The 15,462-nt window shown below is 46.5% G+C and overlaps 1 protein-coding gene across 4 annotated transcripts in view; it reads right to left on the reverse strand.

Moving 5' to 3' along the window:
- Window positions 1-15,462, reverse strand: part of Erg (v-ets avian erythroblastosis virus E26 oncogene homolog) — a 241,204-nt gene that overhangs the window by 17,720 nt on the left and 208,022 nt on the right. For 3 of the 4 annotated variants that reach the window (XM_013504784.1, XM_005375761.2, XM_005375759.2), the window contains 3 exons: window positions 6,135-6,338; window positions 5,231-5,311; window positions 3,332-3,403 (listed from right to left, as the gene is read on the reverse strand). In XM_013504784.1, coding sequence (XP_013360238.1) covers window positions 3,332-3,403; window positions 5,231-5,311; window positions 6,135-6,338 — 357 coding nt within the window. The remainder of the gene's footprint in view (window positions 1-3,331; window positions 3,404-5,230; window positions 5,312-6,134; window positions 6,339-15,462) is intronic. The other variant, XM_005375760.2, reaches the window with a different exon arrangement.

A 15,462-nucleotide genomic window follows, 5' to 3' on the forward strand; every position in this document is an offset into this window, starting at 1 on the left:
CCTGCAAGGTCACTGAACAGCCTTGGCCAACTGTAGACGTGGCTGAAACGTCACACGACAGGGAAGCAAGCAGGCTCTGGAGTGAGTGGTCCGTTTGCAGAAAGGGAAAAGGTAGGTTTGAGTGGCAGCCCAGGACAAGGTGAGCCCAGGAAGGAAGGAGAGGAAGGAGACAGAGAAGAAATAACAGGAAACAAGCTGGGCTGGAGAAGCAAGAACGTGGCCTCATCCAAACCAGCACAACTTGGAGACCATTACGTTTCTTCTCTCAGAGAAGGGACAGATTCCGGTCTAAACAGAGTGGCTACCAAGGACCCTGGCTGGCTTCTGGGTCAGCACCCAGAGTCCTCTGAATCTGTGGGTGGGGGCTGGAGAAGTGCAGCAGATATGAAGAGCACTCCAGGAGGGTACAAGTGCACAGGGGACAAGAAATTGGGTCTCTACCTCCAGGGACTCTCTAAGGAAGAGTCCACAAACACTCACCTCTTCTGAAAGGACTGGAGACCACTGACTTCAGGGAGAGGGGCAGATCCCCCCACCCATCCTCTGTGATTCTTACAGCTCTGAGAATGAGTGAGACAAAGCTCACCCCCTCTGTTGCATCCTAAAGCTCTCCTGTGCACCATCCAGACTGTCAGAGCACCAGCCACTGCAGCAAGGGTGACTACTTGACAGTGGGCGGACCAAAGTCAACAGCTAATTCTCTTCTCCAAGGTCAAATCCCTAAATCCAGCCCATGGGAAATAGTTCTCTGGCTTATTTATCCAGATCAACAATTCTCTACAGATCTGATGTTAGTGTTTGTATTTCCTTTCATAATCACAGAGACAGTCATCAAAGTAGGCATTTCCTCCGATGCAAGCTGAGTCTCAGTGACAAACTGCGCTAGCAATGGGGAATTGGGAGTGAGTGAGCACTCTTCCAAGTCATGTGATGGGGCCACCATAGGGCACCTTGGGGTGACAGTAACATATGCAGTTGGCTACCCTCGCCTGTCCCAGGCTGAGGCAATGAAGAAAGCAGCCGTCAGCTTCGCTGCCACCCTCTCTCCATACACCTGGGTGGACCACACCTTCGAATCAACTAAAACACTGAAATCGTAGGCCCGGGGTCTACTGGGGCATGGCACAGCCAGCTGGTTGGTCAGATCAGTGGATTGTGCCCACAGATCTGGCCAGTGTCACGGCCTTTTAACCCACTCACAACAGCAGCTCACAAACCCTAGCCCTGCAACTCCCTGGTAACATCCATGAAACAGCATTAAATAAATTTTAAAAATGAGTAAGTTATTTTTAAAGTATGAATAGAAACACTGACATGAATCCCCCTCAAAATCCTTCTCCTCACTTTGAACCCACTCGTCCCATCACTCTTGCCATATTCTGCAGCAGCTCTGGAATCCTCTTTCCTGAGTGTCTTTACTTACTCTGTCCTGGATGGCTTGATGTCCTGAATCAATTCAAAATATTTCCCTCTCACGGTAGTTTTAACTTTGGGAAAGAGCTAGAAGTCACATGGTGCCAGATCTGGTGAATAAGGTGGACGAGAACACAGTTTCATGTTTTTACGAGTTTGTGATACCCAGTAAAGACACTCACGAAAGAGGATTTCCAGAGCTGCCTCAGAAAGTAGCAAGAATGATAGGATAAAAGTGTTATCCGAGGGAGGCAGAGCATTTTGAGGGAGATTCGTGCCAATGTCTTTTACTGTAATAACCACTTGTAAAATTTAGACATTCACTGTATATTTGGATCAGCCTTTGTACGCGGCAGGATTCTTCAGGGTCAGTCTAGTTTTCTGCAGACACTGGGTCCTGTCCACACTGAAATGACCTCTAACAGGACAGAGGTCACCAACCCAGAAGGACTAGTCCGTGGCTGTTGAGGCCTGGCACGGTTGCAGGGAGGACTCTGGATGTTCTGACTAAGCCCTTCCTCCCTGATCCCGGGACCAGGAACCAACCCATTCTCGTAGGTTGGGGAAGAGAATATTGCCAGCCCCAAGTGCCCACAGCTGTCACAGCGCAGTGCCAGGCTAAGAGCAGCAGGAAAGATTCTTTATTCCTGCTTCTCAGCCCCCAGCCCGGCTTCCCCAATGGACAGAAAGAGCTTCCAGCCTGGCATGTTGGATCATCCTCATCAAAACATGTGCAGTCTGGACATGTGACCGACCAACCTCATCGTGAAGTGTGGTTGGGTCTAGGAAGGTGTGAGCTCTAGACTCACGTACGGCTAAGGCAGCATGAGCACACTGCCTGGACCCACCATGCCTGCAGCTGCAAAGCTAGAATAAAGACCCTGAGCTCACAGGCTGTCATAATCCCCACCTAGGGGATGCTACACCCTGCTCTGAAATGCCCAACCTGCCCCCTGGCACAGGTGGAACCCTTTCATGGCAGGTATCTGTTCCTCTGGAAAGCTTCCCACTTCTGCCTTTGGAGCCACTTTCTTTCCTTTCTGCCCTGATGGCCTCTGGGGTTTACAGTTACTTGCGTGCCTCTTCTGCAAAATCCAGCACTAGGTTGAACACGTACGAGTTCCTGTCTATCTCTCTGGCTCCAGTTTGTTCTCTTGAAACATCCAGAGCTTTAGATAAACATTGAGCTCACGCACTGCTGTGCCCTCTGTGGCTGGCACCCGAGAGGCACCCAAGAAATAACAAGCTAAGCCGAGGAGCCACACAACTTTTAGGCTGGGCTTGAACTTGCAATCCTTCCGCCTCAGCTTCCCAGAGTCCTGGGGTTACAAGTATGTTCCACCACGCTCAGCTCACACAAGCATTCCTAACAGGGACAGCATTTCGGTACAGTTCATCTTTAAATTCCCAGAATCTGACTTCATGCTTGGCACTCACAGACACCGGATACCTGTTTATTCTGGCATGAATGGCATGCAATTTCCTAATTAAAGAAATTACACAGAAAGATTCAGAGCTAAATGTTATCTATTCATGCTTGTGGTCTACAAGCCTCTCACGATAAGCTGAGGATCTGGCCACTGCTGGCTTGAGGAATCCTCTTGCTTTGTGGGGACAGATGGCACATTGATCCCTCCATTAACTGGAAAGTGGACCGCTTGCTAGTTCTTCGCCTGTCTCCAGAGCTGCCCTGACCCAGAGTCCAGCACCTTTAGTGTGGGCTCTGAATGCAACCGTTTGGCTGAATTTCCTTTGCAAATCAACAGAGGCAGCAATGGAACTGCTGGAGTCCATGTCAGATTCAGGATCAGCAATTCTATCGAGGGCCTTGGGTCCCAGATCTCAGCAGGGTCTGGCCGGGAGGGGACAGATGAGGGCGCATCTGTCCAAGGAACAGTACCCAGGGCTGTTGGCATACCTGGCCTAGATGTAATTCTTTGCGTAGCTTCGGGATATACTGAAGTATTTGGGAAAATAAAAGCTGCACCCCCTGCAGACAAAAGGAAAAACAAAACACGTGAAGGTCTTTTGTGGTAGCTGTCCACTCAGCATCAGTGCCCAGTCTCCTTTGCCCCGGGCCACGGAGGAGGAGGCCTCGGAGGCTGCTTGAGACCTCAGGAGACCTGAACAAGCACGCGGAGCAGAGACGGGCTCTGAGCACCAACGGAGACGTAGCTGCGGCTGTGCTCCATTTGTGACAGGGTTCCGGTTCTACAGCTCCACCCGCTTTCCGCGAGCAATCTCATTTTATTAAAAAAAATTCTACGGTGCTTTTTTTTTTGCAAATTGTATAAAAATCCATAAAATACTTTACAGACCTCTTGGAAAGTAGAACCAAAGAATTGCAAATATTTCGCCTAAGACTATATGGATCTTATTAAAAATTAATCCACGTCTCTTTTCAAATGCGTGTTTTCTCTTTCTCCCTTTCAATCAACTCTCGCCTCGTCAGCTGAGAAAATTCCCTTTGCAACGGGCAGCCCGTTTGGAATGTGTTGTCCTGGTCTTTGATTACTTCTGTGTTTAACAATAATAAAATTAATGAAGTCAGAGATTTTTTTAAAAATTTCACTCCCTGTTAAAGACTTTTGCACACAGTATACAATGAACAGAAAATGTGTATTGCTCAAATGTGTTTCCTAAGAGGAGGAAATGACTTTGTCTAAGTTGTTGATTATTTCTGGCCCCGAGTTCCCTAATAGGTACATACATAGGACATAAATCAAAAAGGTGTACTGCCAATTTAAGCTTTTTTGTTTTATATTACATTAAAAGCACAATATTGTGAGTACAGAAGACTGAGATAAACCAGCATCTCATGGTCATATTCAAACTGAGACTCATTCACACTGTACATTTTCAAATAATGGTCAATATTTGGGAAATGGCTGTATTTCTCTCTGAGGGCAGCCCGGGAGTTGGCTTATTGCTTGTAAGGGGTCACAGGGCCTTCCCAGCCATCCTGACCTCCTCCCAGCCCAGGGAGCCACAGTGGGTCCCCTAGGCTGACTCAGGGGTCAGCAACTCACGGCCATGCGTCTGCTGTGACTCCCTCACTGGGAGGAAGTGGACGCAGATGCAAACGCAGAGCACCTTTCAGAGAAGCCAGCCCTGCCTGCCAGCCAGAGGCACAGGGGTGAAGTTAGCCAGGACAAAGCACTATGTTAAGCCCTACGAGGCTCAGGCACCATACAGACACCAACATGGGACTGGCGGTTAGAAGCAGCAAAGGGAGGCATCGTGTTAGTGACGACCTCCACCTCAGGTCCCCCAAGGGTAGAGCAGTTTCCCTTGGGACGCAAGCTCACACGAAAATGACAGACACGGCCTCCTACTGCCTTTTTGCAAATCTACAAATCTGCCAGCACATTAAATAAAGACTAGTCCAATGGCCTACAGGTATATCAGAAAAGAAAAACCTTCCATTGGTCCTAGTGAACATTCCTTTGAGAATAAAAATGGGTGGGGTGGAGATTACTCAGGGCGCCTTTCTACTACACATGCTTTTAGTTCTTACAATCAGCAGAGCGGATATTTCGGGATAAATAGCGGAAGATTGTAATTGAGCAAAGGGAGGCTTCAGATCTGGCTAACTCTGGTTAAAAGGAAACTTCTGATGGCCTAAGAGGAGAAAGAAGGTGCTCAGACACCAAGAGGGCTTCGCCACACGGAAGGACCAGGCATGCATCCATCTCTGTGTTCTCCCCTCCGGATGCTGTGACTTGTTGAGGCTTTCACCAGAAAGCAGGCAGCTGCAGCCAGGACCCTAGGGACAGGACCCTGTGCTTACCCTTGGGCGGGTCGGGCCCAGCATTACCTGTGTTTCTAGCATGCATTAACCGCGGAGAGTTTTGTAAGGCTTTATCAACATCATCGGAAGTCAAATGTGGAAGAGGAGCTACAAAACAAAACAAAAAGCAACATCAAAATGAAAAAGAGAGAGAATTACCTTTCTTTAAAAAAAGAGGAAGAAAGAAGAAAGGCAGGAAAGAAGAAAGGAAAACACCCCCCTCCACCACCCTGATGTCCTGGACTGCTGAAAACACCCGCACCACCTAGCTGCTGGTTATTGTGTTAAAACCTCAACAGGGCATCTTTTCCAGGGGAGAAATGGTTGGGATGCCAGGCAAAGCAATCAAGGGATTCCCTCCTCCCCACCTTTTCCTTCTCTCCCCTGCCTCCATGCTTGGCATTGTCCAAATCAAAGCATGCAGCAGACATTCTGGATTCATGCCTCTAACCCACCACGCCATTCCCATCCACGTCGGGTTAAGCCAACTCTCCTGGTGCCAAACAGAAACACCTCCCTCATTCTGTGGCCAGGCTGGACAGGAAGGGGTCTTGGCTTAGCTTTGGGGAAGAAACCCCATAATTGCTGTGAGGCGAGTACCTTTCTATTCTGCTTCTCTTTCAGAGCGGGGCATCATGAGACTGGTGAGTGCATGACCTTTGTCTACGACATTCCCTTTCCTAGTGGCAGAAAGCCAAGAGCAGGCCATGGAGGGCTGGGGTGACCCTCCAGCCTCAGAGAAGAGCATTGACTGCGTCTCAGCAGGTGACACAAGCCATCCGCCTGCGTTGTGGTGTCCTCATGTCCTGCACAGGACACTGAGCGAGTGCGGGAAGACACCATCCACAGCCCAGTTTGAACTCCTGGAGGCTCAGGCCCATAGGGACCCAGGGGACAAGCATGGGCCCTACGGAGGGAGGGAGGCGCTTACTCTCTCTGAGGTAGTGGAGGTGAGAGAGGAGGATGTCAGCGTTGTAGCTCGGGGTGAGCCTCTGGAAGTCGTCCTTAGTCATTTTGCACAGCTCCTTCCCGTCGATGTTCTGGAACAGTAAGACGTCCACATCCGGGAGGCTGTATTCTTTCACCGCCCACTCCAGCCACTGCCGGACGTGGTCTGTGCTCCACAGTGTCGGGTCTGAAAGGGCAGAGAATGCACTCAATCAACTCCAGAAGACAAGTTTCCCGGAAGAGTGGACTCCAGAGGGACTGTACCCCAGCCCCAGAGCAGCCCCAAGAAGTGCCAGCTGCAGGCCAGGCTCAGCCACTGCTCCAAAGAGGGTGTCCTGGGGAAAAGAGAGCAACCAAGTCACAGCTAGCCGGCAGCGTCTCTAGAGAGGACTGTTCTGGAAGATGAGGGTCATTCATATCACCAGCTTATTCTGTGGCTCAGATACATTTTCTTGTAGGGATCAGGCTTTTTCATTTCTTCATTTTAACGCATTCATTAAAACATGCATGAGCATCAAAGAAAATTCTCCTTCCCTAAACAACTACTGGTATATTTATACGAAGAGTTAATTTGGCATGGTGGTGCACACCTGTCATCCCAGCTTCTTGGGAGGCTGAGGTTAGAGGATGGCAAGTTCAAGCCAACCCCAGGCAATACGGCAATGTAGTGAACTCTTGTCTCAAAACAAACAAATAAAATAAATTAACAAGATTGTAGATGTAGCTGGGGATATAGCTCAGTGGCACAAGTGCCTGCCTGGCAAGCACAATGTCCTAAGTTTGATTTCCAGTACCACAAAAAAAAAAAAAAAAGATTGCAGATGTAGCTGAGTGCGAAAGTCCTTTGTTGAATCCCCAGTGTTATAAGAAAAAAATTACTTCAAGTCTAGCAGAGCCCAGCCCACATTCCACTGTCCTCCGGACACCTAGAGGCCGCTCCTCTCCTGAAGCAGGTGCGTACCCCATTCCTACGCATATTTCAGTGCTCTCCCCACAGCAGCTTCACATGCTGCCTGTAGTTTTAAAGTTAGCATCTGCCATGCCTTGGGCACTCAGCGCTCTATTTTCAAGATGTAACCACGTTAATTCAGGCAGATATGGTCAGCCAGTAAGCAGTCGTAGGCCTCCCCTGCAGGAGGGAGCCAGTTCCCAGGGGAAGTACTGGCTTCCGGTCCACCAGGACTCTGCACTGCTCCACAGCCCTGCGGCCCTGTGGGGAGACTGAAAAACTGAGCCTGCCTCATCTCAGCGATGATGCTGGATTGTTAGGGTGCAGGGCAGCCCGGACAGAGAGGTGTGAGCTCCCATGGTGATTCCACTGGGCGGTGATATGGGTTAGATTGAGAGTGAGTGACTGAACTGCGGGGGTGCTGCAGCTGACTCGCTGCTGGGACGTGGGGTCTGATTGGAAGAGGTGGCCACCGGGGAGTGACCAGAAGGGTTATCTCCTTCTGCAGCCCTTCCCTTCCCTTCCTGCTTCCTGGCTGCTACGGTGTGAGCAGCTCTCCAGACCCTTCTGCCGTGCCATTTCTTCCTTGAAGCAGGTGACCATGGACTACAAATGTGAGCCTAAATAAACCTTTTCTCTTTAAATTGTGGGTGTCGGGTATTTTGTCCCAGTGACAAGAAAGTGACTAAGACCGTGGCCAAAGTTCAGCCCACCTGGCCATACCTCACAACTCAGAGTGAGGTCCTCCACCCTTGACGGCCCTGGATTTCATTAGAAATGCGGACTCAGAAACATGCTGAGCCAGAGCACACTTCACTTCGCCAGCACTTTACACCCACGGAAGCCCGGGTCTGGGGTCATACCAGGGCACGGGTAGCTTCAGCTTGACCCCTGAGAACTGGTGTTCAACCGGTTGCATAGCAACTCACTGTAAAGCAACAGCCCAAGCATGGGGAACAGCACACTGAAGGATTTTCTGCAAAGGAAGCATCTACAAAGACGCAAATGATGGTGTTCACAGAAAGGTGTGCACACGCACAGTAATCCAGATGCTTGGGGATGTTTTGTTAGTTTGTGATCACTGCTTGTGTCTCTGGAACAGTCAGGGGGTCCAGTCCAGCGCACTGAAGTTCCAAGTGCTCTTTGGTTTTGGGTTAGCATTTTGCTTTCATGGATAAATGCTCAAAATGCCAGATTGTTTTCATAGGTTGGTTTTCTGCTTTTCGTTTTAAATGGCATCTGAGGGTTCCTTCTTATACAAAACCAGATTATATCAAGGATGTAGGATATCCTTAATTCAACTTCTCTTTATCTTTGGCTCTGAGCTGGGGACAGTTTAAACACACTCGCAGATAGACAGAAACCCATGCTACCCCCAGTCTCACCCAAGTCTGTCCTTGAAAGTTCAGCTGCGGGGGATTAGTTAAAACTCCTTCCTTGTTTGTTTTGCTTTGCTTTTACCAACATGGAATCTGTTTATGGGTATAACTATTTCTCAGAACAAGCTCATTCTGGAAATGGATTTTCTTCTCTGTATGGTAGAACCAGAGAACCTCAAAATGAGGAATAAGCAAAAATCTTGCCTGAAAGTCACCAGCTCTGTGTTGAATGGTGAAATGACATCTTAGCAAGACAGCTCTAAAGAGAAGTCCCTAGGACCCATTGGTCCACCCCTACAATGATGTCCTCTGCTAACCCAGGGTAATCATGGCTCATCCAATTCCCTTAAGGGAATTATGTGCATGATCCCAGAGACCAACTTCTCAACCTATAATGTCTTTACCTCTAAAATTCTCACATCGGGCTGGTGAAAGAAATGTCGTTCTTGATTATTGCCATTATAAGTATAACTCACTATGACTTTTCTGATAAACAATTTACCCACACCTTTGAGATGTCTTTAAAAATGTGCAAAGTCTCTGGCTTAAAAATTCCACTTCTGGAAATTTATCCTAAAGAAATAACAGGATGTGCACAATGATTTATTTTTAAGGATGTTCTTCACAGTGTTTATAATAGCAAAACATTGGAAACACCCTAAGTGCCCAGTAGGAGAGAAACTGTTAAGTTTCCCTGGGTTTAGAAATGCTCCTGTAAGTTTTAGAAACTAAAAGTTACCTTGCTGAGATACATTTATTTATAGGAAGAACACATTCCATGTAGATTTAGTTTGCTCCCTTCAGAATCCAAACTTCAGGGACACACAATTCCCTTATAAAAAGTAGTGTACATATTGCATATAGCTTATGCAGGCCCTTGGAAATACTTTAATTTATTTATACTACCTAATCTAATGTAAATGCTATGTAAATAGTTGATATGCTGCATAGTTGAGGGAACTATGACAAGAAAAAGTATCCACAGGTTCAGCATGGATACATTTTTTTCTGAGTATTTTTAACATATGGCTGCTGGAACCCACAGATACGGAACTAAAGGATACAGAAGGATGACTGTTAGAGTATTTTTATACAATTTCCTTCAAGGGCATAGGACTAGTCTCACTTTCTTTTGCACTTTAATAATTGAAATTGCTTAATTTGGAAAAAATAAAATTACATAAAACCTGGCCGTTCCCTTCTTCTTTTGAGGGGGCTGATCACCACCCCCTGCCCTGTAAGTTCATAACCAAATACAGTTACAAACAAAGAGCACCACTGGTAGAGGAACTGAGGGCATCCTCTTCCACCTGTCCATGGGCACCGCTGTTCCCAGCAGACTCGAAGGGCACTTTGCAGGGGACAGTCCAAGCCCCCTCAGCATGTAACATGTGGCCCAGAGCTTGCTGGACTCCACTGTCCTCATGGAGCAACCCCCTCCTACACCCACTCATAGCCACCTGCTGTCCCCTAAAGCAATGTCACCTAGTGCTTACATGGCCTACACTTGTCACCTGTTTGGGCACCCTCCCAGATGTTCTCACTAAGTAAATACTTCTGAGGAACAGCTGGGATACACAGCGAGACTGAAGCTCCAGTCCCTGAGATGTGATGTGGTCTATCCTGACCTCCACTGGGGTTCAGGTCAGAGTGTTGGGGCCAAGGTGTCATGGTTGAGCCCCAACTCACATTTTATCTCCACAGAGAGCTCCAGGAGAGTCTCTCTGCTTTCTTCATGGCTCGTGATCTCTCAGGACACTTTTCTTAATTCATTCCACCCTGCTGTCATAGACAGAGGCTCACAAGAGCCCACAAAATCCAGCAGGCATTACCTTCTTCCCTGGCTCCCAGCCTCACAAGTAAAGGAGAAGGGGAGGGGACAGCAGAATGCACCCCGGCCCATGTGTCACCTTTGCCTATGTGCAAGTGTGTCATCGCACCTGGGATAAGGCTCCTGCTGCCTCTAGGGGGCCAGGTAGCTTGGAACCTGTCACATGGCCTTATGCTTCCTCTTGTACGAAACTATGTGCAGAACTCCAGGACCTGAGGAAAATACAGAAGGCAGAGCCCATAACACAGAGAGACAGAGGCAAAGATCCATGGAACAAGGCAGCCATGGCCACAGTCCACAGAGTTCAGTTTGTGACATCCAAGTGATATCAAAGCACAGAGAAGCAGAAGCTGCTCTAGCCAAGAGAAAAGGAAGCATCTTCGGGAGGAGTTGGCAGAGCTTGGAGCCACAACATTTCTGACCTGGTGAGAACTAAGGTTCACTGGAACAGCTCAGCCGTTCTTCTTACCCAGAGGCACAAAGAATCCGGTATGTTGAGGGAAAGCAAGAAATGCTCAGTGGCGGTGGAGGGAGCACAGACAGAAGAATGGAGATGTAGGCTTTGACAGTCTTGCTAACAAGGCTGAGCCTATTATTTCACCAGTCACTTTCCCTTCCCATCACTGCGACAAAACACCTAACTTTGCAACTTAAGAGAGGTTTATTTTCACTCACGGTCTCAGAAGATTCAGTCCATGGTCAGTAGGCTCCAAGGCAGAAATGGCATGGCAGAGGGGGATGGTGGAAGAAAGCTGCTCATAATATAGCAGCCAAGAAGCAGAAAGAGAAGGGAGTAGCCCAGACAAGAGTACATCCTTCCAGGTCATGCCCCCAGTGACCACTGCCAAGCAGGCCACAGCTTTTGGCATCACATTCAGCTGTGAACTCATCAATCCTTAAATCCACTCATGAGTATAGCACTCCAAGATCCAGTCACCTTCCAAAAGGCCCACAGATAAATACAGCAGATGTTCAGAGGACATTCTCTGTCTAAACCCTAACAATTACACAGAAATGTCAGCATCATTAGAAATTTCTGAGAAATCAGAAATGTCTTAAATTACATCAAGCACAGAAAACTTGGGAATAAAAGAAAAGAGCATTGTTGGAAATCAGAATACTCATATCTGGAGCCTAAGTCCACCACTGGCAGGACGTAAATGTTAACCTCTCTGGATTTAGTTTTATTAAATGAAATGTCAGAGGACTTCAAAAGTCCAAGAGTTATGCAAGAGTCCTTAGCCAACAATAACAGAGTACAGCAGAAGAGGGTATCGGCACGCCAGCCTGTGCTCTGCAAACTCTGCTGAAATGAAATAAACATCTCTTTCATCGCCGGGGCCACCTCTTCCTTTAAACACAAAAGTCTGATTTATCGCTTTATTTTAAGAACTTCTTGGAGGTGCTTCTGTCAGATGAATCATGAACCACTGGAGATAAGTTGTTTTGTTTTCTGCCCCCCACTGCAATTGTTTTTGAAACATCTGTGTTATTCCACCCTTGACAGACAGCAAAATGGTAAAGCCCCAAGGCACATGGGAAAGGGAGAAGCCCTCTCTCTCTGAGGTCTCTTATTTGTATTACATTGCTAATATACCAATAGTTTATATTTATTCCAGTAAATAAAAAATTAAAAATAAAATAAAGCACACCATGATATATAGGGTTGTACCTTTTACTGTCTCTCTGTGTGGGTGGGACTTGTGGATACAAGCAGGGTAGGAAGGGGGTTGACTTTTTAATATTTCCATGAAATAGAATTCTGTGCCCGTAGAGTTCCACAGCTGCCAGGAAAATATTAAGTAGCTATTGAAATCAGGCAAAGGGTAGTGCATTGCCAAAGGCACACTGTGCCCACATGAATGACAGCAGCTGGCATGCCAGGCGAACTGCCCAATTTCAAAGGCCCCTCCAGGGGATTGAATAAATGAAGATTAAACCAGAGCCAAACTGGTGATAATGTAAATTCTGTGTGTTATTTTTTCTCGAATAGTATCAATGTGAAATATTACCTTCCTGATAGAAGAAGTCACCCTTGGTTATGGGAAAAAAACATCAAAAATAAAATAAAGATACCCCAAAGTCCTATCACAGGCCTGGTGAGATCCTTGTTTATAAAACCAAGTGCTAGGCAGGTCAGCTGTGCTGCGTCCAAGACATTCAGAAGCCTGCACAAATAAGATGTAGCGCGTGGCCTCTTGATGAGGGCACGGCTCAGGAGCACAAAGCAGGTCCACCCAACAGAGCTGGCTGGAGCTCCTGCAGGCTTCCCTTCTCCACAGATGGAAGTCTGACCTCAAGGAAAGAGCTACTACCCCATTTCTGAACCTTTCAAATTTCTGACTGATAGATGCTGTTCTTTTAACATCTGGTCATTAATTTCAAAATTTTGCTGCTCTCTGACCAGTCAGTGGAGGCTATATTACATTGGCTTTTGTTATTCTGTTTTTTATTTTTTTGAGACAGGGTCTTGTCCTGTATCCCAGGTTGGCCTCCAACTCCAGCGATCCTCTGCCTCCGCCTTCTAAGTGCTGGGATTATAAGCATGTGCCACCATACCTGGCTAGTTTTTATTACTCTGACTTGCTACTTTCTTGGTGGTACAGCTCATGGCCAATTTTTTACCATTTGTAAATATCTTTTGTGTGCTTACAAAATACATAATCTCTAATGGTTATGTGCAGAACAATACAGATGACCACAGGATCACAAATGTATATGTAATTTTCATGGCACTGATCCATCAGCTACTGAGAAAGGCAAGATGAAATCTGACACTAAAGTGATTTGTCTATTTCACCTTGCAGTGCTTTATATATTTTGAGGCTATATTATTAGGTTTGTATAAATTTGTCATCATTATCTATTTTTTCATGAATTTAACTCTTTATGTGATGTAATGATTCTCCTTTATCTCCAGTAATTTCTGCCTGAAAGGCTGTCTTTTGAATAGATTTTTATTGACAAGTCTCATTCCAACTGTTTGCTATCAATCTTTGTGTGTGTGTGTGCAAGATGTTTTTGTGAACAGCACGTAACTGAACTGGGTCAATTGCTTCAGGCTACCCCTGCCTTCAGTGGCAAGTTTGGCTTATTCACATGCATTGTCAGGGTCTACCTGACTTCTGTGTTCCTTGATTTCTTTTCTCCAAGTGTCTAATTGGACAACCTATTTTTCTTCATTCCTTTCTCCCCCATCTTTTTCTGATGGTTTGGCTGTTTGACATTCTTTCTTTACTTCTTCATCTTTAAACAGACTCTAAATTTAATGACCAGATTTATCCTTTTCTCAATAATGCAAGGACTCTAGAAGCTTCATTTCTTGTCAACTGTCTCTAATTTTACTTGATAATATGTCCAAATAGTTTTACTTGCCTCAGTTTTCTCTTGGTTTAGGAGGCTGTGGTTGTTTTATAACAATTTTTCTTTAGGACTATCTTCATATTAATTAATGTCATTGTTCCAATTTCCTTCTCATACCTAGCTCTCCCCTAAGATCCATTTTTTTCTTTATTAAATCTTTTGTTGTTTCCTGAAGCGTCAGTTAACAGCACACGCTCACTGTTTGTTTGACAATATTTTATTTTACCTTTCTTTTACTTAACACACAAGAATTGTTATTATAGTTTCCTTTGTATTCCTATGATTTTCTCTTATTCACTTCCAAAGGATCAACTGGCTTTAACAGATTACTACAAAGGGTAATAGTAGTAGTAAAAAAAAAAAAAAAAAAAAAAAGAAAGAAAGAAAAAAGAAAAGAAAAGAGAAAAATCTTAAGAGTGTACCAGAGCCTTCTATACCAGTTGCTCTTAAACCACTGGGGGCTTTCTTCTACCCTCCATATTGGTTTTTTGTTGAGTTTTCTTTACCCATAGCTGTGCTGCTTGTCCTCTCTCTGCTGTGAAAGTGCTCTGTCTCTGGAACCAGCGTGGGTTGGTTTATATTTATCCTGTTCCACTTGTACCTCCTGTATCCCCAGGTCAGTCTCCTTCATCCATTCTAGAAAGGTTCTAGCTTTATCTCTGCCAATAGTTCACCTCTGTGGTTCTCTGATAACTTTACAGATAGAATGAACTGAGGTTTTGGACTCTCAATTTTTACTGGTTTGGCTGTCTGGCTGTTGGAGCTGGAGTGGCAGAGATTTAAACAGAAGCTTGAGGGACATGGTCCATGGCATGGACACGGTGGATGACATCCCTGGGGCTCTCAGGGTGTCATGAAGAGCAAGAACGTTGTCACCAGCAGCTTCTCCTCAGCCTGGGTACTGGCTCTGGTGTCACTGGGCCAAGCATGAGACCCTGGGAAGTCACTTCACCTCTCTCGGCTCCGCATTCTTGTGTTTAGAGGAAGACACTAAACTGAGATACCAAACTCCTGTCCATTCCTTGGCAACTCTACTAACTAGCACTGGATGACCCTTAACTGGGTAACTCGGTAACTCGCCTGTACTGCTTCCTGCAACACAGACTGCACTCCCTGCTTTGTCTGGTGACAAAACACAGAAGACACAAGTGTCACCTCACAGAGCTAACAATCTAATGGAACAGTCAGGCTTCTGAATAACTAAGACATAGAGACATAGCACAGAGCTGTCAGCCCTGCTCAGAGTGGCCACTTGACCACCTTCTGTCTGCTTCCGAGGGCCAGCCCAGGATGTCATATTCAGGAAGGGCCATGTGAGGGCTGTGTGGTCCTCTTTGATTCTGACAGTCCAGGTGCTGCTTGTACAAGAACCACAGGGCGAAGCCTGACACTGTGTCCACTCTCCACCCGCACTGGGCTGCACACTCAGGCAGTGTGCTCAGTGGTCACTGGAGATCGCAGGAAGTGGGCTCTTGATACACAGTGCTGAAGTGGTGGTAGACGGTGGTCCAGTCTGTGGCCTCAGGGGCTGCACAGCAAGTCCAGGGGTCCTGCTCCCAGGGCTCCATGCTGAGATAAGTACTGTCTTTCCTGTGAAACTTCCTTTTCAATTATTTCCCCCAAAAGCTCTTTTTATCTAGGTAGCCAGGAGGTCAAACCCATACCAGAACCTCAAGCCTATGGTCAGAAGGACTTCACTCTTTCTTTCTTCCCTTTTCCTTTCCTTTCCTTTCCTTTCCTTTCCTTTCCTTTCCTTTCCTTTCCTTTCCTTCCTCTCCTCTCCTCTCCT

The sequence above is a fragment of the Chinchilla lanigera genome, unplaced genomic scaffold, assembly GCF_000276665.1.
Source record: "Chinchilla lanigera isolate Chin_1 unplaced genomic scaffold, ChiLan1.0 scaffold00006, whole genome shotgun sequence".
NCBI classification, from domain to species: domain Eukaryota; kingdom Metazoa; phylum Chordata; class Mammalia; order Rodentia; family Chinchillidae; genus Chinchilla; species Chinchilla lanigera.